At 36.7% G+C, this 22,872-nt stretch overlaps 1 protein-coding gene across 2 annotated transcripts in view; it reads left to right on the top strand.

Annotated features, from left to right (window-relative positions):
• SEC24A (SEC24 homolog A, COPII coat complex component) overlaps positions 1–22,872 on the top strand; it is a 67,129-nt gene that overhangs the window by 20,535 nt on the left and 23,722 nt on the right. Inside the window, exons 4-13 of one of the 2 annotated variants that reach the window (XM_069091857.1) lie at positions 348–422; positions 2,726–2,883; positions 3,165–3,337; positions 5,336–5,438; positions 6,401–6,527; positions 13,444–13,553; positions 14,490–14,602; positions 17,240–17,358; positions 18,947–19,002; positions 21,249–21,455. In XM_069091857.1, coding sequence (XP_068947958.1) covers positions 348–422; positions 2,726–2,883; positions 3,165–3,337; positions 5,336–5,438; positions 6,401–6,527; positions 13,444–13,553; positions 14,490–14,602; positions 17,240–17,358; positions 18,947–19,002; positions 21,249–21,455 — 1,241 coding nt within the window. The remainder of the gene's footprint in view (positions 1–347; positions 423–2,725; positions 2,884–3,164; positions 3,338–5,335; positions 5,439–6,400; positions 6,528–13,443; positions 13,554–14,489; positions 14,603–17,239; positions 17,359–18,946; positions 19,003–21,248; positions 21,456–22,872) is intronic. The other variant, XM_069091858.1, reaches the window with a different exon arrangement.

The following is a 22,872-nucleotide window of genomic DNA, read 5'->3' on the forward strand; positions in this document are numbered from 1 at the left end:
TGTTGTCTAAAAAATGATGCCAAAAAATCTAGGCTAAAAAGGAAACTGCTTATTTAGACATCTAGTCCATATGATTCCAGACATTTGAATATTTGAAAGAATCCAGTATAGTTGTATCAGTTTCTTACTTAAAATATTTGGTATGTGATCCACACAACTATTTTATCTGTAATAATGTTAAAATTTTATGTCATTTCAGTAGATTATGAGAATATTTATGATAAAATTCTCTTACAAAACTACTTGGTTCTTACATTTTAGTTTAATAGTTCAAATCTTGGGAAAATTATGAATAATCATTCTTGATATTGAGCCTATTAAATGATTTCAGTGAACTCTTTTTCTAGGTGGTATATCAGCTGCCAATAATGACTCTGTGGGTGAGAGCAGTTATGATACAATTGAAGGAGGTGGCTTCATGGGTAAGATACTATTTAAGTTGCTTACTGTAAAAAATTTCTCTTGAATGGAAACTTAGATTGTGTGAATGTCATTTGAATATACAAGTTGTCTCCAACTTGCTAATGGTCATTTGTAAAATGAATATTTAGAACTGAAAGCATGTGCCCTTCCTGTTCAACACTCCCCTAACGTATATTGTCTCTCCTCATAGAATGTTAGATCCATGAGGGCAGGGTGGTCTTTACTTTTTTTATTTGTAGCCCCAGTGCCTGGCATGGCACATGGTAAATGCTTAATAAATGGGTTTTTTTACTCATTCATTTTTCCCATAGAAATAGTGTTATAAATGGTAGTAAGAAAAGCATATTTAGTCCATATTATACTTGGAGTATAGTATTCTACACAAAAATATTTTCAATCTGGACACATTTTAAAAATATTCTGGTGATTCCGGGGGGGGGGGGGGGAGGAAGTGTCAGGGGACTCATTTTTTTTCCATTACCTTCATGGAAGCAAGAACAGGGACTCTTTTCTTGTTCCTAAGCTAGAGCTGGTGATTCTGTGGCCTGTGGCTTAAACTCCAATTGGTTATGGAATTAAGACTCTGAGCATAGAGTAGGAAGTGAACAGAGATGGAGTAATGGGAGAAGGGGGAAAGGTAAACCTTTTAGGATAGTTCATACTTTGGATTGGTCCCCTTTCATTTTGACCATGAAACCTGAAAATTAACCCACCTATTTTTCTTTACATTACTGCCTTGGTTTCTTTTCCTCCCTTCCCGTCTGCAGAATACATTTCCCTTTATGTTTCTCTGGAACACTAATATACTATTGGTGGAACTGTGAACTTATCTAACCATTTTGGAGAACAATCTGGAATTATACCCAGAGTTACAAAACTCTGTATGTCCTTTGACCCAGTGATGCCACTATTAGGTCTGTTTTCTTAGGTGATTGGGAAAAAGGAAAAGAGCATACATGTTCTACAATATTTATAGCAGTTCTCTTTGTGATGGCAAAGAACTAGAAATTGAGGGGTTATCCATCAGTTGGGGAATGGCTAAACAAGTTGTGGTATATGATTGTAATGGAATACTGCTACACTATAAGAAATGATGAGCAGGTTGATTTTAGAAAAACATGGAAAGAACTTACATGAAATAATGAATAAAATGAGCAAAACCGAGAGTACATTGGATGCAATAACACAATATTATTCAAAGAATAACTGTGGATGACTAAGTTATTCTGAGTGTTATCAATTCACAAATCAGCTACAAAGGACCTATGAAGGAACATGCTATCCACCTTCAGAGAAAGTGCTGAGAATGTATGCATAGTATGATTTTATAAATGAATGTGTGTGTTTGTGTTTGTGTGTGTGTGTCTTGATGGCCTTCCCTAGTATAGGGTAGAGAGGGAGACAGTTTGGAACTTAAAATGTAATTTAAAAAACTACATAAATATCCTTTATTTATTTATTTTTTTAAGCAATTGGGGTTAAGTAACTTGCTCAAGGTTACAGGGCCAGTTATTTCTGGGTGTGGCGCTAAGTATCTGGGGCTGGTGCTCTTACTAGCTGAGCCACCTGGCCGCCCCTATAAAGATCCTTTATTACGAGGGAGCACACTATCCTTTGAAGTTTTCCAAGTCTCTTTATGTTAGCCCTTTTCTGTAGGAACCCTTTTCTCTTCTCTTCCTATCTTCTTGTGCTTTCCTTTAGATTCTATAATGAAAACTGCATTTAGAAGTCAAATGGAATCCTTGTATACATCTGTTTTTCAGAGGAAAAGTAAACTCAGTTTGTCTTGTGCATTTCATCACAGGGATAGGATCAGCTCCTCAGGAATGTGAGAAGATAGGGCAGGAATGGGGAAGCAGCAGTATTGAGTTTATCCTCTACTGTTCTTCATTGCCACTGAAAATCCTGCCCTGCTTCCTTACACCTAGTGAGGTGAAAAATTAGATGGACAGGAGTAGCAATGGCAAACAGGCTAGAGAGTGGGAGAGAAATCCATTTACTTTAGTTGTGTATATGTCAGTTGGAAATTGACTATTATATACTATATTTTGCTGTGTGACAGCTAAAGTATCCATTATACTGAAGTTACTGCATTTATTTTAATCTGGTAGAGAAAGGCTTGTCATTTGGATTATTTCACAAAGTCAAATTCTTAAACTTATTGGACCAGGCACTCATTATGGGTAAGCACTTTGTAACTTTGATTCCCTGTTTTGGTCTTGATTGTAGTAAGGATTCTTTGAAGTATTAAAAGTATTTCTAAACCATGTTTTTCAACTCAAAATTATTGTTTTTCTTTTAGCAGCACCACAGCTTACCAACCAGAATCCCAAAATGAATCGAAATGTTGGCTATTCATATCCCTCCTTACCACCTGGTTATCAAAATACATCTCCTAATATGTCAGGAAGGCCGTCTACAACCTTGCAATATACTAGTGGGCTGCAGCCATTTTCTCAGGTAAATGCTTTTTCCTCCTTTCCCTATTTCTTCTTAGAATTTTGTGGTTGGGCAAATTTCAGGATAATTTTCCATATTTTATATTTGTTTAAGGTAATGTGAATTAATTATATATAAAATTAATCATTTTTATACTTGTATTCTGTAGTTAAAATATTGACATAAAAATAAGATTTGTCAAAGAAATTAAATTACCAAGCCCCTCAATATTACATTATATCTACTTTTACCTTAAACTGAAGAGTTAAAGAAAAGTACTTATTCTGAAACTATATTTTTAGTCTCCCTTAGGTGCTAATCATTTAACCACAAGCATGGGTGGGTTAAGTCTACATTCAGAAGGACTTCGAGTTATCAATCTTCTTCAAGAAAGAAATATGCTTCCAACAATCCCTTTGAAGGCTCCTGTCCCAAACTTGCATGAAGACATACAGAAACTTAACTGTAACCCAGAGTAAGACTTTTAACAATATTTCTTATGAAATGTACTTATAGGAAGCCCCAGTACTGGTTTCTTAGATGTTATAAGCACCATTATAAGGCTAGCTTTCTTAAAATGGTTTCTGTTTATTTAGAGAGATATATTTTGTTATGTGTTCCATTTAGTTATAAAACAAACCTAATAAAGATAGAAGACAAGTTGCTATTGCATATTAATATCAATTCATCTAAGAGCATGTCAAACCTTGACTGTGTTGCAGCTACTGTTGATATTAATATCAGTTTAGTCTATCAGATACAGCGGCACATACCTTTAATCCCAGTTACTGGGGAGGCCCTGAGACTGGCATACCTCTTGAGCTCAAGAATTCTGAATTGCAGTGAGCTATTATGATCAAATGTCCACTTAAATTTCAGCATTAATATGTTAGCCCCCAGGAGTTAGGGACCACTGCATTGTCCAAAACAAAAAAGGGCAGGCCACTCTAGGGCAGAAACAATGTCCATCTAAGTTCCTGTGCTGATCAGTACTATGAGTGAGCCTCTATGTTTTCAGCTTGAATGAGATGGAGAGACCCTGTCTTTTAAAAAAAAATTTTACTTTATCTAAGAGAATTTTAAACTATATATATGACACTAACTGGGATTGTGGTGACCCAAATAAAGGACTTTAGTACAATGCCTGCAACATAGTAAGTGCTATGTAAATTTTAGTTATTATTAAAAATTTTTATGTCATGTTTAATTCCATCTTGTAGAAATCAGATAACTTAGGTATTTCAAATGGTATTATAGAAAGTTCTAATAAAATTGGAGTTTGATATATTTGAGTTTCAAAATATTTATATTTTCATCATTATGAGTACTCTTTCTGTTGATGCTAATTGACACATCCTCCATTTTTTACCTCATGTTTTTAATAATTTCATGAGTTGCCATGGCCAGCTTTCACCGATGAGCCCTCAGCTCTTAACTAGACAGGACGTTGCACCATCACAATAACTAGCAAAGCACTTTATATCATTTGATCTTCACAAAACTCTGGGAGGTGGGTGCACTTATTAACCCCCTTTTGAAATGAGAGGTTTGAAGCTGAGAGAAGTTAACTTGCCCACGGTAAATCCACTAATAAGTGTCTCAGTCAAAATTTGAACTCAAGTCTCCTGACACCAAGTCCAGTGTTTTATTTGCTATTCCATCTAGAGGCCACCGTGATGAGTCATCAGAGTAGGTCTTTTGTGGAATATCTATTAAATAATATTAATACATGTTTGTATGGTGCTTTATTATCTTATCTAATCCCTACAATAGAATTAACATGTGTTTAGTATAGGTAGTATTATACCCATTCTATAGATAGGATACTGGAACTTAAAGAGGCTCATTGACCTCAAGATCCCATAGGTAGTAAGTGGCAAACCTGAGTTTGAACTATTTATAATTCAGATATAAATCTCTATTGTGTAAGTAAAGAATATGGCATTAGAATAAAAAAAAGTTATCCTTAAGAGTCAAGAAGACCAGTGTTCAACTCCTACCTCTGACATACACTCTTGTCTGATCATGGGCGAGTTAACATATACATATGCTCTCATCCATTATGACCATGGGCAAAATAACTTCTTTATTGAACCCAGCTCCAAGACAGTAATTACCACATTCATTGCTAATGGGCAGAAGGTCTCCACCCTCAGAATTTACTGTGTAGGTCCTTTCTTCCCCTCCACCTAATAATGTATGTAGAAATAGCCCAGCTGATTCTGAGCAAGATATGGAGGTTTAGTTTATTGGGGTTTTTTAAGTCAAGGAGAAGCAGGGCCATGTGATGTGCCCACTTTTTAGATGGGATTCAACTAAAAAGGGTTAATTGAGTGAAATTTGAGAGTATCTGCTTGAATTATTTAATTGCCATCTAAAGAAAAAATAGCAAATATTTTATTCTTAATAATTTAATTATATTTCCATAGAAATACTTAAAGCAGCTATTTATGTGTTATATATTTTCACACAGGTTGTTTCGGTGTACTTTGACAAATATTCCTCAGACTCAGGCCTTATTGAACAAAGCCAAACTTCCTTTAGGGCTACTGCTACATCCTTTCAAGGACTTAGTGGTATGTTAAAATTTTGAAAATGACTGACTAAATGTTGAGCTAAATGTTACATGGATGATGCGTTAGTTTTTCTTTGTAATATCTGAATTGTTGTGTGATGAGTTCTATGAGTTATAGTTTCAATAACTTGGGTGCTAAAACTTTAATTTATTGCCTTTTACTGTTATTTCAAAATTTGATCCCATTTAGAATGTTTTCAGGAATAAAAACTAATAAGTATGTTACTAGAAAGTCTAAGAAGATTCGGGGCATGTGGTTTTACCTAAGCATTAGGAAGGTTAAACTTAAACCCTGATAGACATGTCAATTTTCTCTTCTTTGCTATTTCAGTAGATTCTCTTGTCTTTACTCTTCTTAAGGTTATTGTGGCTTTTGATTCTGTAATGTATAGAAAATACATAAAATTGGGAAATGATAGAACTAAATTGCATGCTGAGAGAAAAATTTTGATTTCATAGAAATCCTTTTGTAAGAATTTGTCAACTGGATCAGCTAGGTGATGCAGTGAATAGAGCACCAACCCTGGAGCCAGTAGGACCTGAGTTCAAATCTGGCCTCAGACATTCAACATTTGTTAGCCATGTGACCTTGAGCAAGTCACTTAACACCCAATTGCCCTGTGCTCCAAAAAGCAAAAAAAAAAAAATTATCAGCCTATTCACTTAGAACACATTTAGAAGTTTGGTATTTATTCTTAGAACAATTATACTTAAAGCTGACTTACTTAGTATTGGGGATTTTTAAATTTACTGTCATATATTTCTTTTCTACTTTGTGGAATGTAAAAGTTTATTTGGAATATACATTTAAACTTCATGTATTTTTTTATTTAAATTTCTTCAGTATTTGAAACTGTTAATTCTGAAGGAAATGGATTTGCCCTTGGCCTTTAAAAATGAAGAACTCTTTTCCTTTAAAAAAAAAAACAAACAACTAGCTCTGCTTTTTGTTTTTTATTCTAGCAATTGCCTGTGGTTACCTCAAGTACAATTGTGAGATGCCGTTCATGCAGGACATACATCAACCCTTTTGTCAGCTTTCTTGACCAAAGGAGATGGAAGTGCAACTTGTGTTATAGAGTCAATGATGGTATGTCTTTTAAAATGGTGGTTCTTAAATGATTTTTGTCCAGGAACTGTCCCCATGCCTTTTTACTTAGTATCTAAGTCACATATTGAGGAAGGGGCAGAGTATACATATACAGAGAAGGCAAGAGGTCTATTTATGTAATGTTCTCACAGTTTCACTGCAATTTTCCCCAGAGTTTTGATTGCCAGTTGAAAATCATTGTTAAATTAACCATTTTCAGTTGAGCTTATGCCAAAAAAATAACATTTTTGTTAATATTCACTTTGAAAATTCAATTTTTAGAAACAAAGCAGTAAAATCAGCAGTTGGGGTAATAAAACTGCTTTCAAGGATTTTTTAAAAATTACAAACAACAAATAAGTCAAACTTGTAAAATAAGAAAATTCATAGGCAAAACCTTTAAATTATTTTTTAAATTATAACTGTTTTTGTTACTAAGTTTCAACACCATAAAGAGAAATTTCCATACATAAAAACATGCAAATATATATATGAATAATGAAATATATATGAAAATATATATAGAAGTGTATATGAAACTATGAATTCTACCGCATACCACTTGCTTTAAATATGTAATTCTATGCTTTCATTTTAAAACAGTTCTGCTAGTTATGTTAGTGGTTGAATTTCACTTCTGTGAATTTACACAAAATATTACAATGGATCTTTAAGACATTGTTTTTACTATCACATTATTACTAACTCCCACCACCTTTCATTAACCTCCCTTTCTTCCAATTAAGAACACAAAAAGTAGCGGTGGAGTGGAATGGGGTGGAGAGTTTCAATAATTAAAACCACAAAGTGACCACATCTAAAAATATTTTCCATCTTCCATACATCCCTTATCTGAAGGAGAGTAAGTAACATCTCTAGAATAGGGGCAGCGGAGTCAAGATGGTGGAGCAGAAACAGGACTTCCACGGGGCTCTGGCTCCTAAAATATTTTAAACCAAAAAACATTTTAATAATGTAGACCCAAACAAAGAAATAGACCAAAAGATACATTTGCCATATATCACTTTCCAGTTCTAATTGATATTCCATTACCTTTTACTTTATTGAGTATAATGAAATGCTGAAGGTGTAATAAAAGCATTCTGTTATTCAATAATAATATAAAGAATTTTTGGTTAATTTTGAGTCACGTTTTGGATTTTTGTGCTAATGTGTTCAAATTTTATATTGTAGTACTCTTTAAATGTTAAATAATGAGTATATGATGTAAGAAACATTTTTGTTACTTGGTTGTTAAGATCATTTTAAGAAAATCAGAAAGATTCAAACAACTCCTCAAAGAATTGCATTTTGCCTGATGGTTTAGTTTTCATAGGACATAGATTTAGACCTAGAAGGATTGTAGGAATCTTCTCTTCTAAGCCTATCATTTTACTGCTAAAGTAACTGAGGGCTTAGTTAAATTCACTCATACTAAGTGTCACAATTGGGCTTCACACACAGGGCTTCCATCTTCTTTTTATGTTTTCTCTGCTTCTGCCGAAGTAACAATAAAAAGACAGGAAAAGATTATTTAATTTTTAAAAATTCGTTATTGAGTTGCTGCTACCTATCTCTTGATAGAGTCATGTTCCATAGGTTTTATTAATTGATGTCATCCATTAGGATACTATGAAATTATAGTTCTAACAACTGACAAGGCCTTTCATATATGTTTGGCTTAACACAAGAGATTCTTTAATCACTTTTCTAAAGGCATTGTTTCACCCTCTTCTCCCATTTCCCCTTGTGATATTTGAGGCAACTTAATGTCTTGAGAAAGAGCTTTCTTCTGCTACCGATATGTTGAACTAATTTTTTTCTGTTTATAACAGTAGCTTAGCAAGATGATTTTTTATTTATTTTTAGCATTCTTTTCTTTTTCAATTTTAGGTTTACAATTCTTTCCCTTCTACTTCTCCCCTACCTACTGAGAAGACAGGTCAAATTATATCAGTTATGCATGTGAAATCATACAAAATGTGTTTCCATAGTAGCTATATTTTTAAAAAATGCAAAAACAATAAAGAAAGTAAGAAAATTATACTTAAAAATTTGCACTTAGAGTTTGCCAGTTCTTTCTCTGGAGGTGGATAGCATTTTGAAATTATGGGTCCTTTGGAATTTTTTTGGATTGTTATATAGCTCAAGTCTTTCACAGTTGATCATCATTACAATTCTGTTACTATGCATAGTGATCTGGTTCTTCTCACTTCGCTTTGCATCAGTTTATATAAGTCTTTCCATATTTTTTTCTGAAACCATGCCCCCCCCCAATCATTTTTCTTTTTAAAGCAATTGGGGTTAAGTAACTTGCTTAACGTTACATGACCAGTTATTTCTGGGTGTGGTGCTGAGTATCTGAGCCCTGATTTGATCCCCAGGTCATCCCGACACGGGAGCCAGTGCTCTTACTCTCTGAGCCACCTGGCCACCCCTAAGCAATTGGGGTTAAGTAACTTGCTCAAGGTTACATGGCCAGGTGTTTCTGGGTGGGTACTAAGTGTCTGAGCCTGGGATTCGATCCCCAGGTCACCCCGATACTGGAGCTGGTGCTCTTACTCACTGTGCTACCTGGCCGCCTCCCCCCCATCGTTTTTCATAGCACAATAGTACTCTATCACAATCACATGCTACAACTTGTTCAGCCATTCCTCTATTGATGAGCATCCCCTAAATTGCCAATTCTTTGCCACCACAAAAAGAGATTCTGTGAATGTTTTTGAACATATAAGTCCTTCTCCTTTTTCTTTGATCTCTTTGGGGTACAGACCTAGTGGTGGTATTGCTGGATCAATGGGTATACAGTTTTATAGCCCTATAGTATCTACCTCACAGTATTTTTTTGTGTGTGGGTGTGGGTGTTAAGTGGCTGGAACCAAACGCAGGTCCTCCTGACTCCGGGGACAGCGCTTTACTCACTGTGCCACCTAGCCACCCTACCTCACAATATTATTGTGAAGCTCTTTGTATATAAATGGGAAGTTCTTTGTAAATCTTAATGTATTACATAAATGTCAGCTATTTGTTTAGTATTTGGAAAATATGAAGTCAGATCTTGAGCCTTTATAATTATTCATGCATTCCACATGAATTTATTTGGTACTTTTGATGTGTCAGTGTGAACTCAGAATACAATTCAGAAACAAAGCAGTCCTTTCAAGGAAGGGGACAGCCACAATACGAGTACATATGAGAAAATTCAAAATGTCTGTACGTGTATATAGTAATTGGTGGGGGGAGACAAATTTCAGGAGATGGTAAACACTTAAACTGTATCTTGAAGGAAGCTGGGGATTCTGTGAAGCAGAAGTAAGGATGGAATACATTCCTTACCCCTCCCTCCCCCGCCATGGACAACATCCTGTGAAAAAGAGCAGAAATTTCATTTATGGGGGAATAGCAGGTAGGACAGTATATCTAAAATATAGATATCTAGGCATATAGATAAGTCGTGCTCAGTAAGCCTAGAAAGCTAAGTGATTGTCAGACCTTCTTTAGCAGGGGACTGATATGGTCGGATCTGAGCTTTGTCAGTATCCATTTGGCAGCTTTTTAGAAGTAGGATTGGAGGGTGGAGTCAAGATGGCAGAGAAGAAGCAGGACCTCCGAGCGGCTCCAGCTTCCACCTTCCCCAATCAATGTAAAAAGGGGACTCTGAACAAACTTTGGAGCTGCAGAACACACAAAATGACAGAGAAGCTAACCTCCCGTTGAGGACAGCCTGGCAGGCTGGCACACCAGTGCAGCCAGCCAGAGGGTTTTAGCCCCAGGGCAGATCTGACCAGCCCCTAGCCAGACAGGCTTCAGATCAGCAGCAGCTGTAGCCATTTCCAGAATTATCAACAAATAGATGTGAAGGACAAAGTGAGAGGTCAGTGCAGTCTGGACTTTGGAACACAGTAAGTGGGAATGCATTGGCTTTTGCCCCTGTGGCGAGAAGCCGCTGAGACACCGGCCACCGCCACATGGAAGCTTCCGCTCCTGGCCTGCACAGTGTAGAGGGACCAAGCAACCAGTCTGAGGGGTAATTGCTCTTGCTTTTAACCTGATTGGATCTGGATTGCAGTCTAGGGTGGAGGTCCTAGGGTGTGTTTCCAGCTCCTCCAGCATGTGGAGGCCTCAGAGAGGGCACCCATCTAATATTTCCAGCAGCTGAGAAAACCCCAGCGTTTGGGAGGAAAGCTCCCCTGTCTAGTGGCAGAGTCCTACTGTGGCAAAAAACCCAGGGGTCAATGACTGAGAGGCGACATGACCAGGCAAAGGAAACAAAGCAAACAGAAGATTCCAACATTAGAATCTATTTTGGGGACAGAAAGGAGCAAAGCATGAAACAGGAGGAAGACAGTGAAGTCAGAAATCCTGCACCAAAAGCTTCAAAGGAAAACATGAGCTGGTTACAGGCCATAGAGGACCTTAAGAAGCAGATAAGAGAAGTGGAGGAAAAATTAGGAAGAGAAATGAGAACAATGCCAGAAAATTATGAAATGAGAGTCAACAGCCTGACTGAGGAAAATCATACCTTAAAAAATAGACTAACTCAAATGGCAAATGAGGCTCAAAAAGGCAATAAGGAGAAGAATGCTTCAAAAAGCTGAATTTGCCAGATGGAAAAAGAATCTCCAAACCTCACTGAGGAGAATCATTGCTTCAGAATTAGATTGGAGCAAAGGGAAGCTAGTGACTTTATGAGAAATCAAAGTGCTGTTAAACAGATCCAAACAAATGAAAGAATAGAAGGCAATGTGAAATATCTCATGGAAAAAACCACTGACCTGGAAAATAGATCCAGGAGAGAGAATTTTGACAATTATTGGACTACCTGAAAGCCACAATCAAAATAAGAACCTAGAAATCATCCTCCAGGAAGTTCTCAGAGAAAACTGCCCTGATGTTTTAGAACCAGAGGGCAAAATAGAAGTTGAAAGAATCCACCCATCACCTCCTGAAAAAGATCCCAAAAAGAAAACTCCTAGGCATATTATAGTCAGGTTCCAGAATTCCCAGATTAAGGAGAGAATATTACAAGCAGCCAGGAAGAAACAATTTGAAGAAACACAATCAGGATAACCCAGGATCTGGCAGCTTCTACACTGAGGTATTGAAGGGCTTGGAATGTGATATTCCAGAGGTCAAAGGAGCTGGGATTAAAACCAAGAGTCACCTACCCAGCAAAACTGAGTATCATGTTTCAGGGGAAAATATGGTCATTCAGTGGAATAGAGGACTTTCAAGCATTCTTGCTGAAAAAACCAGAATTGAATAGAAAATTTGACATTCAGATACAAGAAGCAAGAGAAGCGTGAGAAGGTAAACAGGGAAAACCAATCATAAGGAACTCATCAAAGTTGAACTATTAACATTCCTACATGGAAAAACAATAATTGTAACTTATGAAACTTTTCTCAGTATGAAAATAGCTGAAGGGAATAGAAATATATGAGGGTATATGGGCATATGAATACATATGTGAATGTGTATATATGTTTACAGGTATACATAGAGGGCACAGGACCAATTTACTAGGAAGGGATGATACTTAAAAGGTGAAATTAAGAGGTGAGAGAGGAATATAATGAGAGGAGATGGGGAGAGACAGAATGGGGTAAACTTATCTCATACAGAAGAGGCAAGGGAAAATGATTACAATGGAGGGGAAGAATAGGAAGGCAAAAGGGAATGGGTCAATCTTATTCTTATTGAATTTGGCTTGGGGAGGGAATGAAATACACACTAAATAGGGTTTCTCACTCTCCAGGAGAGTAAGGGGGAAGGGGATGAGAGGGGGGATGATAAAGGGAGGGCAGGCTGGGGGGGAGGGAAATTGGAAGCACCCACTTTTGAAAAGGGATGGGATCAAAATAGAGAATAGAACAAGTGGGAGGTGGGATAGGAGGGAGGGAAATATAGTCAGTCTTTTACAATGTACCTACTATGTTATTGCTTTGCATTAGCTACACATATACAACCTATACTAAACTGCTTATATTCCCAGTAAGGGTGGGAGACAAGGGAGGAAGGGAATGAATCTGGAATTCAAAGTTTTAAAATCAAATGTTTATATATATATATATATATATATATATATATATATATATATATATACACATATATATACTATTATTAATACTGTTTATATGTAATTGGGAAATAAGATATACAGGCACTGGGGCATAGAGATCCATCATGCCCTACTGGAAAAGTCGAAAGGGGTATGGGAGAAAATATGAGAGAGCAGATTGGAGGAGGGGATATCCTGCTGTGGGACTGCTATTTTGGGGCAGTGGGTAGGGGAATAACTGGGAGAAAATTTGTAACAAAATCTGGCGGAAATGAATGATGTAAATCAGAAATGAATAAAGCATTTGAAAAGTGGAAAAAAAAAGTAGGATTGGAAAGAGTGTAAGAAACCATTCCATTTGTTTTTGTGAGAGATGATGAGGGCCTGAACAAGGTTGGTGGCCACATTGGTGGAGAGAAGGCTAAATGTGAGAGATATTTTTGGAGGTAGGATCTATTCGACCTGGCAACTGATCCAGTTATAGGATGTGAGGAAGAGAGAATAAATCCTCAAGGACGACTGAAGTTTTGAACATGAGTGATGAGGAAGAAAGTGGTACCTTCAACAGAATAGGGCAGTGAGGAAGAAGGGAGAGTTTTAGGAGAAAGATTGTGAGTTCTGCTTTTGGACATGCTGAGTTTCAGATGCCTATGGGTCATTCAGTTGGAAATGCCCAGTAGGCAATTGGTGAAGTGTGACTGCATCTCAAGAGAGAGTAGACCTTGATATGTGGATAGAATCATTAGCATATAGATGATCATTAAATCTATTGAATATTTTTTATTCTAAATTTAAATTAACATTAGGCCAAATGAGATGTTAGCCATTGACTTACAATTTCATCATTATATACAGTTCCTGAAGAATTTATGTACAATCCTGTGACAAGAGTATATGGAGATCCTCTTAGAAGACCGGAAGTTCAAAATGCTACTATTGAGTTTATGGCTCCTTCAGAATATATGGTGAGTTTTTATTAGGTTCTAATAAATGTTGTGTTGTTTTGAATAACAGTGTCAATATTTATTATAATAATACTTAGTTTGTCCCTGTCTAATCTGTAGTCTTCAAGAGTGACCTACAATTTCTCCTTCTACTGTTCTTTGATACTTTAGTGATACTTGATAGTATTTTTAGTTATTGTTTCATTGAATTAAAACTGTGGAGGTTTTAGAATCCCTTTTTATTTCCCAAGTATCGATGGGGATGCTTAACTAAAGCAGATAGTGATTTTCTAAAAGATGGACTAGAAAGTTACAACCTCTCTGGGTTTTCTCGCTTAATTTTTCAAAGATATTGAATAGTTTGAAGGTTTAATGTCTATTCCTCATTGATAAAACTGCAGGAGTATATAGAGCTACATTATAATTACATTTGAATTAAGAAGTTCCAGTAGCTGACTGTTGTAATTCATTCTCAAAGAGGATCAAAGTGACATCGCTATGTTAGTGTCTAGTTACAGTGTGTCCAGCTGTGGCTGATCAGACCAATACAAGCTTGGAATGCTCTCCCACAGTTCAAGCACAAACAGTCCCTGTGAACATTTGGGTGGATTCTCTAAACTTGCATATCTCACATTTCTTTTGGGCTGTTACAATTCTGCTTTGCCTGTAGAGCACAGCACCTTTGATAGGGGCACACCATGCAGCTGTACAAGGTCAAGTATTAACACATGAATTTTTACATCAGAGATTCAACACTAAATTATATAGCATTGCACTATTTCCATGTTTCTTTTTCATGATTTATTAAATTACCTACCTTCATTGTTTAACAAATGTTTCTACATAAAGCTCTGTTATATAGGGATAAAATACAGTTATGAGTGAAGTAAATCGTAAGCTAATTTTCTTTAGAAATGAGAATATGTTTTAATAAAACCATTCTTTTCCTTTCCTTAGTTACGTCCACCTCAACCTCCTGTGTACTTGTTTGTGTTTGATGTATCTCACAATGCAGTTGAAACTGGATATTTGAATTCAGTTTGCCAGAGTTTGCTGGACAATCTAGATTCGTAAGTTTTAGTTTTACCACTTGAATTTTATATCAAACCTGAGGCTAAATTAATCCCTCACCTTATTGATGGGTTCCAAAAGTCCATTGATGTCACAGGATCCTAGGACTTAAAGCTGGAAGGGACAGTAGAGGCCATCTGGTTAAACTCCCTCATTTTACAGATGAGGAAACTGAGGCTGAAAGAAATTAAGTGACACCTATTTTTCTGAATCTCAGAAATTTTTTTTCTGTTGAAACAGCGTTTCAAATATTGGTTAGGTTCCTGAGCCAAATCATAAAGCTTATTATACAATAATGTAATTGAGCTGCAGTGGTACTGTATGGTAGAACAAGAGAGCATAATGATCCTGTGCAGAGAGAGAGAAGTGAAAACCATTGTCACCGTTTATGGATAAGGAACATTGGAAGTAGTGCGTGAGTCTTTTGATGATTGCCTGCCTGGTAATTCAAAGCAAAGACAAAAGGAACAAAAACTTCATACTTGGTTTTTGGTTTTTTTTCAGTATCACTTTTGTTTAATGAATATTCAAGATATATGACAGCTTGTAGCAGTGAGCCCCCAGCCTCCCCAGGGTGGCTGCCAACACAAAGGGACAGTAACTCAAAAAGGTTACTTACTCACTCAACAGTCTTGCTTTAATCAATCAAACATACACCGTTTACCTAGTTCAGGGGGAAAAGGTCAGCACCCAGAACTTCAGATTATGCAGACCGAAACATTTCAAGCAGACAGGCCTCCAACTGTCCAACCATTACATCCATACCAAATCACAGTTACCAGAGAGGGAAGCATCAACATCTGGGTTTTTCAAAGCCAGGGGCTCGACAGCGGCTGCCCAGAGTCTTGTCTGGTCAAGTCACACAACACTTCTCAAAGTGAGCCCCAAAACAAAGTCTCACATCAGGGATTATGTAGCCTTCTCCTGAGTCAGAGAATGTAACAACCCTCTTGACCCAATGCCCAATCACAAAGCACCAAGGGCAGGGAAGCTCTTAAAAATTTACATTCCTCTAACACAGCTATGTCGTGTATATATACATATATATGTATATATGAGACATATAGGGGGAACTACTTTTAGTCCAATGCACTGTTTGTTATTCTTTAAAAGTTTATATACATACATGCACACACATGCACACATTCATTCTTTAATATATTGTTAATTTTGCATTTTTTCTAATTAGTACAGGAAATCTACATAGAGGGTTTTATTTTTTATGAATGGATCGTAGATATTTATTAAGCTTTTTGAGGAAATCTTTTAAAAACAGAAAAGTTGCTATTTTAAAAGATAACAATCTATGAACTTGAGCATAAAAATTATATAACCAAAAAAGGACATATTTATCTGAAATTTTCAAAATACTATCATTTTTCAGTACTATCAATTTTCAAATTGCTATCATTAATCAAATCAGTATTATTTGCAATGGGGCAGTTAGGTGGTACAGTGGATACAGTGCTGAGCCTGGAGTCAGAAAGACTCAGGAAGACTTCCTGAGTTCAAATCCGGCTTTGCACACTTACTGTGTGACTAAGTCACTTAACCCTGTTTGACTCAGTTTCCTCATCTGTAAAATGAACTGGAGAAGGAGATGGCAAACCCCTCCAGCATCTTTGCCAAGAAAACCCCAAATGGGGTCACAAAGAGTCAAATATGACTGAAGCACCTGAACAACGACAACAACATGATTTGGAACAGGTTTTGGCGTGCTGGATTGCCACTTTGTAGCTCTATGATATGCTTGCTACTTTGAAAAGGGTATGTTTTCAAATTTCTTTTTTTTTTTTTGCTTTTTTTAGAGGGCAATTGGGGTTAAGTGACTTGCCCAAGGTCACACAGCTAGTATGTGTGTTAAGTGTCTGAGGTCGGATTTGAACTCAGGTCCTCCTGGCTCCAGGGCCGGTGCTCTATTCACTGCGCCACCTAGCCGCCCCTCTTTTCAAATTTCTAAGAGTACTGACCAGAAAATTGAGTATTAGGACTTGAACTATGTTCCTAGCTACATTAGTGACTCCCATTTGATTATGCTTTATCTCCATAATCTTATCTGTTATGTATTTATAATAATACTTCACATTTATAGTTTTTGTTGGGGGAGTGGAGATTGTTTTGTTCTTGACCTGTGATTTCATTAGTGTAAGTAACTTCCAGTATGGAAACTCCTTCTGCCAATGCAGAACAGCTCACCTGAAATTTATAACCTTAAATAGTTGCCTTACTGAATTTAGAGGTTAATTAACTTGACTATAGTCCCAAAGCTATTATGTGCATGGCACAGGTCTTAACCGAGGTGTTCTGAAAGCCAACCCTCTCTTATAGGACTTTGTGATTTACAAATCACTTTCTCCTAAAATTTTGTAAGGTAAATAGCACAAATATTTTTACCCCTATTTTACAGATGAGGAAATGGACTTTAAAGGTTGTGATTTACCAAGGATTATAGATAAGTTAGTGTCAAGGGTCAGGACTGAAATCTGTGTGTTCGGATTCCTGGCCTAGTGTTCTTCTAATATACTAAGTTGCCTGCCAAGAGTTTCTGAAATTCATAGCAGGTATTTAATCTCCTGTCATTGAACTTTGTGGGGGCAAAATTATGATAGAAATTAACCTTATGAACTTCTTTTTAGGCTTCCTGGTAACACTCGAACAAAAATTGGCTTTATAACATTTGACAGTACAATCCACTTCTACAGTCTTCAAGAAGGTCTCTCTCAGCCTCAGATGCTAATAGTTTCAGATATTGAAGGTATATTTATGAATTTAAAGGTTACAATGAATATTAAAGTGACATTTTTTGAAAAATATTAATCAGTTACACAGGTTATTATGTTGAGCATTAAATGCTAAACCATGTATGTAAATCATATGGTTTATCATGCAGGTAGGGACCTTGGTGATCCTTTAATCCAGCCTCCTCTACTTGATAAATGGTGAATGGGAATCAGCAGGTTACCTGCCTCCTGTCCAAGGAGAGGTACACCCTGAGCACATTGGTATAGTATTCATGAAATACCCCTTGGGATCACAGCTGTTATTTGCTCATTCTTGACTTGATTTTACTTGTCCTACTAAGAGGTTGAGATGCTGACAAGTAAGAATGTGTTTAACTAGAAAGCATAATGACCTTGGTTGACCTGGGACTAGGACCCAGTTCTCATGACTCTAGACTTCTTTTTCTGTTATACCATGCTAACCCTCTCTGATGAATTAGCATAAATTAGCAGTGGAATCTCAATCTATTAGGATCATAATTAAAGCATCTATAATGAGACACTATCAAAGAGATGAGAATTTAACAATGTAAATTTTAAGAGCTTTCATAAGTCACTGTTTTAATTTCTATTTTCTTAATCTTTTCAAGATAAATACTGTGCTCTCAGTAAAAATTGAGAATTTAATTTTCCATATCTATAAAATGAGAAGGTTTGCTTGGAAGTTCTCTAAGGTCCCTTCAAGCTCTAAGAATACATAGACAGTATTACAGCTCTCAACAAAATAAAAATATAGAGAATTTATGTTTCGATTCCTGAAAGGTAGAGCTAGAGATTATAACATTTAAAACAAAAGGCAACTTAAAGTAGTGTGAGGGATATTTCTTATGTGAAATACCTGTTACATGTTAAAGATGTCACTTTACCAAATGTTCAGTGCCTTTAGATGTAAAATGTTCAAAACTAAGTGCTACATTAAAAAAAAAAAAACTTTGTTACAAAGTTTTAAAGCTTTATTTTAATTTAATCTAAAGTATCACATGTGATGTGTTACATTTTTTGCCCTTGGACCATGCCCTGTGGTTCTCTATGTTGAACAATATAATTTTTAGAAACTATGATGGCAGCTTTCTTGTTGAGAGATGTGATTCCTTTTTTAATTACACAGCTGTTGGGGAGCTGCACCAATTCAGTGAAGTGACATAACATCCATGTGTTTCTGGTTATTTGCACATTTATTTTTTGTATGTGTCAAGAACATGCCTATGACTGACTTATAGGAGCAGGCAGAACTGAGACAGCATTCCATTCCAAATTATTTCCTTAGACCTTAGAAGCATAGTTATTTATGTGAATTAGTAGTGAGTTCTTGGCAAATCAAAAGAAAGTCGCACGCCAGATTTTTTGCTGTCTCAAAAGTGGTTCAATTTCAGAGCTTTACTAATATCAAAGAAGGCTAAAAACACAGGAACTAATAACTTAGCCCCTCATATAAACTCAAGAGTTGTCATATTTTTGACAAGTGCAGAAATATTGCGTTCTTGGAGTTTTAGGGGCAAGTCATTTCATCATTTTCATGTAGCTTAGAAATGAACTTTAAAAAATAAACTTTTGTATTTTCAGATGTGTTCATACCAATGCCAGAAAATTTACTTGTAAATTTAAATGAAAATAAGGAGGTAAGAATCATTTTTATGTCAGTATACATTTTATGATACCATTTTAAAGCCTTAAGAAATTTAAAATGAAGGATGATAAAATATTGCCTTTAACATTTCTGAAACAGGTAAACTTTTTATATTAAAATATTTCATATTTAAAACTTGTAATATATCACACTTGTATTTGGGTTGATATATTAGAACTATTATTATATAACAAAGTAGTTCCTTTTAGGGTGGCAGGTGGATATATTTCCTAATATCAGGAGAATCTGCCAACCTACTTCACCAAGCCATTTGAGGACCAAAAGGTCTCTTGGTTTAAGGCACTGGGTCATTTTAAGAAGTATTCTAGCCATGCTGTTGTCATTGCACGTTGCTCTTCTGATTTATACAAACTGCATTATTGGCTGGCTTGGAAATTGACATGACATAATTCTGTGAAAGGGGAACAGAATGTCTTAAAATTCAAGATTTTGTTGTCTAGCCTATACATGCATATATGTGCTGTTGGTGACATTTTAACTAGCAAGTCTGTGCTCTCTGCTTTTGGTGAAAATGAGTTTGTAATGAGAAGTGAATAGTGAGGTAGTACATCAGACAGAGGAATGAAGACAGAGCACCACACCTGGAGTCAGGAAGACCTGAGAGTTCAAATCCAGCCTCAGGCAACTTTCTAGATGTGTGACCCTGGGCAAGTCACTTAACCTGTTTGCCTCTGTTTCCTCATCTGTAAAATGAGGATTCTTATAGCACCTACTTAACAATGATATTGTGAGGATTGAGTGAAATAACATAAATTTCTTTGTAAAACTTAAATATGCCATAAAACACTAGCTATTATGATGATCATGATTCTTCCCCCATCGCTTATGGAATTGAACTTGCATTTTAAATCTTGAAATAGGGCACAGTCAAATCTATTTTAGGAGTGACTGAAGATGTAAATGTATATTGGGAGGATAAATGGCTATATTTCATGGTATTCTTTATAATATCATATCTATTAGTAAGTATTAAGTGCCTAGTGTGTGCTAGGCACTAGGTGGATCAAGAGCTGGAATTTTAAAAAAAGGCATAAGACAATTCCTGCCCTCAGGCACCTTGCAGTCTAATGAGTGAGACCACCAACAGCCGAATATGTACAGCAAGCTATGTGTGGAGAAATAGGAAGTAAATAAGAGAGGGAAAGCACTAGAATTAAGAGAGGTTGGGAAAGACTTCCTATGGAAGATGGGATTTTAGCTGACTTTAAAGGAAGCTGGAGAAGCAGGTAGGTGGAGGGAATCCATTTCAGGCATGGGAAACAGCCAGAGAAAATAAATGCCCAGGACTGTTCATGGAACAATAAGACCAGCGTCACTGGGGCACAAGGTATAAGAAGATGGGAAAGGAAGGAGGGGACTACTCATTAAGGGCTTCACATGCCAAACAGGCTTTTGTATTTGATCCTGAAAGTAGCAAGGAGCCACTGGAGTTTATTGTGGGGGAAAGGGAGTACAATGGGTAGGCCTGAGATTTAAGAAAATCACTTGGAATGGGGTAAGACTTGAGGAAGGCAGACCTACTATTGGAATAGACCAGGTGTGAGATGATGGGGGCCACATGCATCAAAGTGGTGGCCGTGTCAGGAGAGAAGGGGGCTTATTTCAGGAATTTTACAAAGCTGTAATTCGCAGGCCTCAGCAACAGATTGGGTATGGGAGATGAGGGATAGTGAAGAGTCATATCCACCAGAGGGACTGAGAGAATGCTGTTGCCTTTGGTGGTAAAGAAAATAGGTGGGAAGGATTTAGGGGGTAAGATAATGAGTTCCATTTTAGACATACTGTATTTAAGATGTCTACTGGACATACGGTTTGAGATGTATGAAAGGCACTTGATGATTTGAGATTAGATGTCAGTAGGGAGGTGGGGCAGGAAAGGTAGGTTTGAGAATTATCAGAACAAAGATGGCAATTAAATCAATGGGATTTATGCTATATCTGTTGCATTAGACTTTTTTTTTTCTTGACAAAAAGCTTAGTGTTAGAACCTTAGTGGAACTTTTAAAGCTTTCGCAAGAACTTTAAGACATTAATTGTAATTTGTACACTTGACAGGTGTATAATGTTGACGACTTAAGATGACTCACTTGTCTTAAGACAAATTCATCATTTGATGCTTCATTTGTAAATTCTTTTTATCTTCAGTGACTGTCTTGCCTATTAACTAGTAAATTTTTTATATGTAGTGATATTCCAGTGTGTTCTTCATTTCTCCAGCTTATTCAAGACTTACTGAAAACTTTGCCACAAATGTTTACCAAATCTTTGGAAACACAGAGTGCTCTGGGACCTGCGCTTCAGAGTGCCTTTAAGTTGATGTCTCCTACTGGTGGTCGAATATCTGTTTTCCAAACACAGCTTCCATCAGTTGGAGTGGGAGCATTAAAATCCCGAGAAGAGCCCAACCAAAGATCATCTGCTAAGGTTAGAAAATTACCAGTTCTTAGTTTCCAAAAAGTGTCATATTTGTGCTCATGCATGATACCTTTCCTTGTGGGGCTTATTTTTCTTTAGTTATTCATTTTTTGGAGGGAATATGCACTGTTTCTTTGGGTCTACTCACTGCATTCCCTTTACAAACCTTAGGGTCTTATTCAACCTTTTCCTTACCTAATCTTCCGTTCCTACTTCATTAAGCTTCCAGTAAACTAGAGCAAAGGTCTTTCCCCAAAAATGAGGTACATTGAAGATGATTCATGTGCTTGCAAAGGAAGAGGTAAGACCTGGTGAACTGCACAGAGACCATGCAAACCTTAGATTCTGGATATATTTACTGCTCTATACTGCATTTTTTTTAAATAAAGCAATTGGGTTAAGTAACTTGCCCAAGGTTACACAGCCAGTTTTGGGGAGGGGGAGGTATTAAGTATCTGAGGCGGGAACCAATCCTGGTCCTCCCAACTCCAGGCCGGCCTACGCTCTTACTCATTGCTTCACCTAGCCGCCCCTCTATACTGCATTTGAATGCATTGTGAACAGGTTGTTGTGCTTATATGCTATGCTGAGAGATAGCATGACAAAAGAGTACCAAACTAAAGAGTTAGATATGGGTTTATTATTTTGATTGTATTTTTGGTTCCAGATTATCTCCCTTCTTTCTCCCCCTTGTGCTTCCTCTACCTATCATGAAGGCAAGAAAAATAAAACCCGTTACAAATATGTATAGACATGCAAAACAAATGCCCACATTGTCCATGTTCCTCTCTCTCCTTCTCTCCCCCCACCCAAAAAAAAAGAAGTAGAAGAAAATATGCTTCATTCTGTACTCCTAATCCATTAGCTCTCTTTTTGGAGGTGGATAGCATGTTTCATTCATCAGGAGTCCTTTGGAATTGTGAGTCATTGTGTGGATCAGAGTTACTAAGTCTTTCAAAGTTTTTTGTCTTTACAGAATTGCAGTTATTGTATACATTGTTCTCCTGGTTCTGTTCATTTCCCTGTGCATCTCTTCATACAAGTCCTTTCTGAGGTTTTTCTGAAACCATTCTCTTCATCATTTCTTATAGCACAGTAGTACTCCATGGGCATCCCCTCAGTTTTCAATTCTTTGCTACCACAAAAAAGAGCTACTTGGGGCAGCTAGGTAGAACAGTGAATAGATCACCAGCCCTGGAGTCAGGAGGACCTGAGTTCAAATGCGGCGTCAGACACTTAACACTTAATAGCTGTGTAACCTTGGATAAGTCACTTAAACCCAATTGCCCTGCCTCCCCCTCTCCAAAAAGACCCAAAAGAAAAAGAGCTACTATAAATGTTTTTATACTTATGGTTCCTCCTTCTTTGATGTCTTTGGGGTATAGATCTAGTAGTGTATATATAGTGTATAGGGTGCTTATTTGCT

Source organism: Petaurus breviceps, unplaced genomic scaffold (assembly GCF_028583685.1).
Source record: "Petaurus breviceps papuanus isolate PSGF00001 unplaced genomic scaffold, PetGlider_PUasm1.0 189, whole genome shotgun sequence".
In the NCBI taxonomy this organism is placed as follows: Eukaryota; Metazoa; Chordata; class Mammalia; order Diprotodontia; family Petauridae; genus Petaurus; species Petaurus breviceps.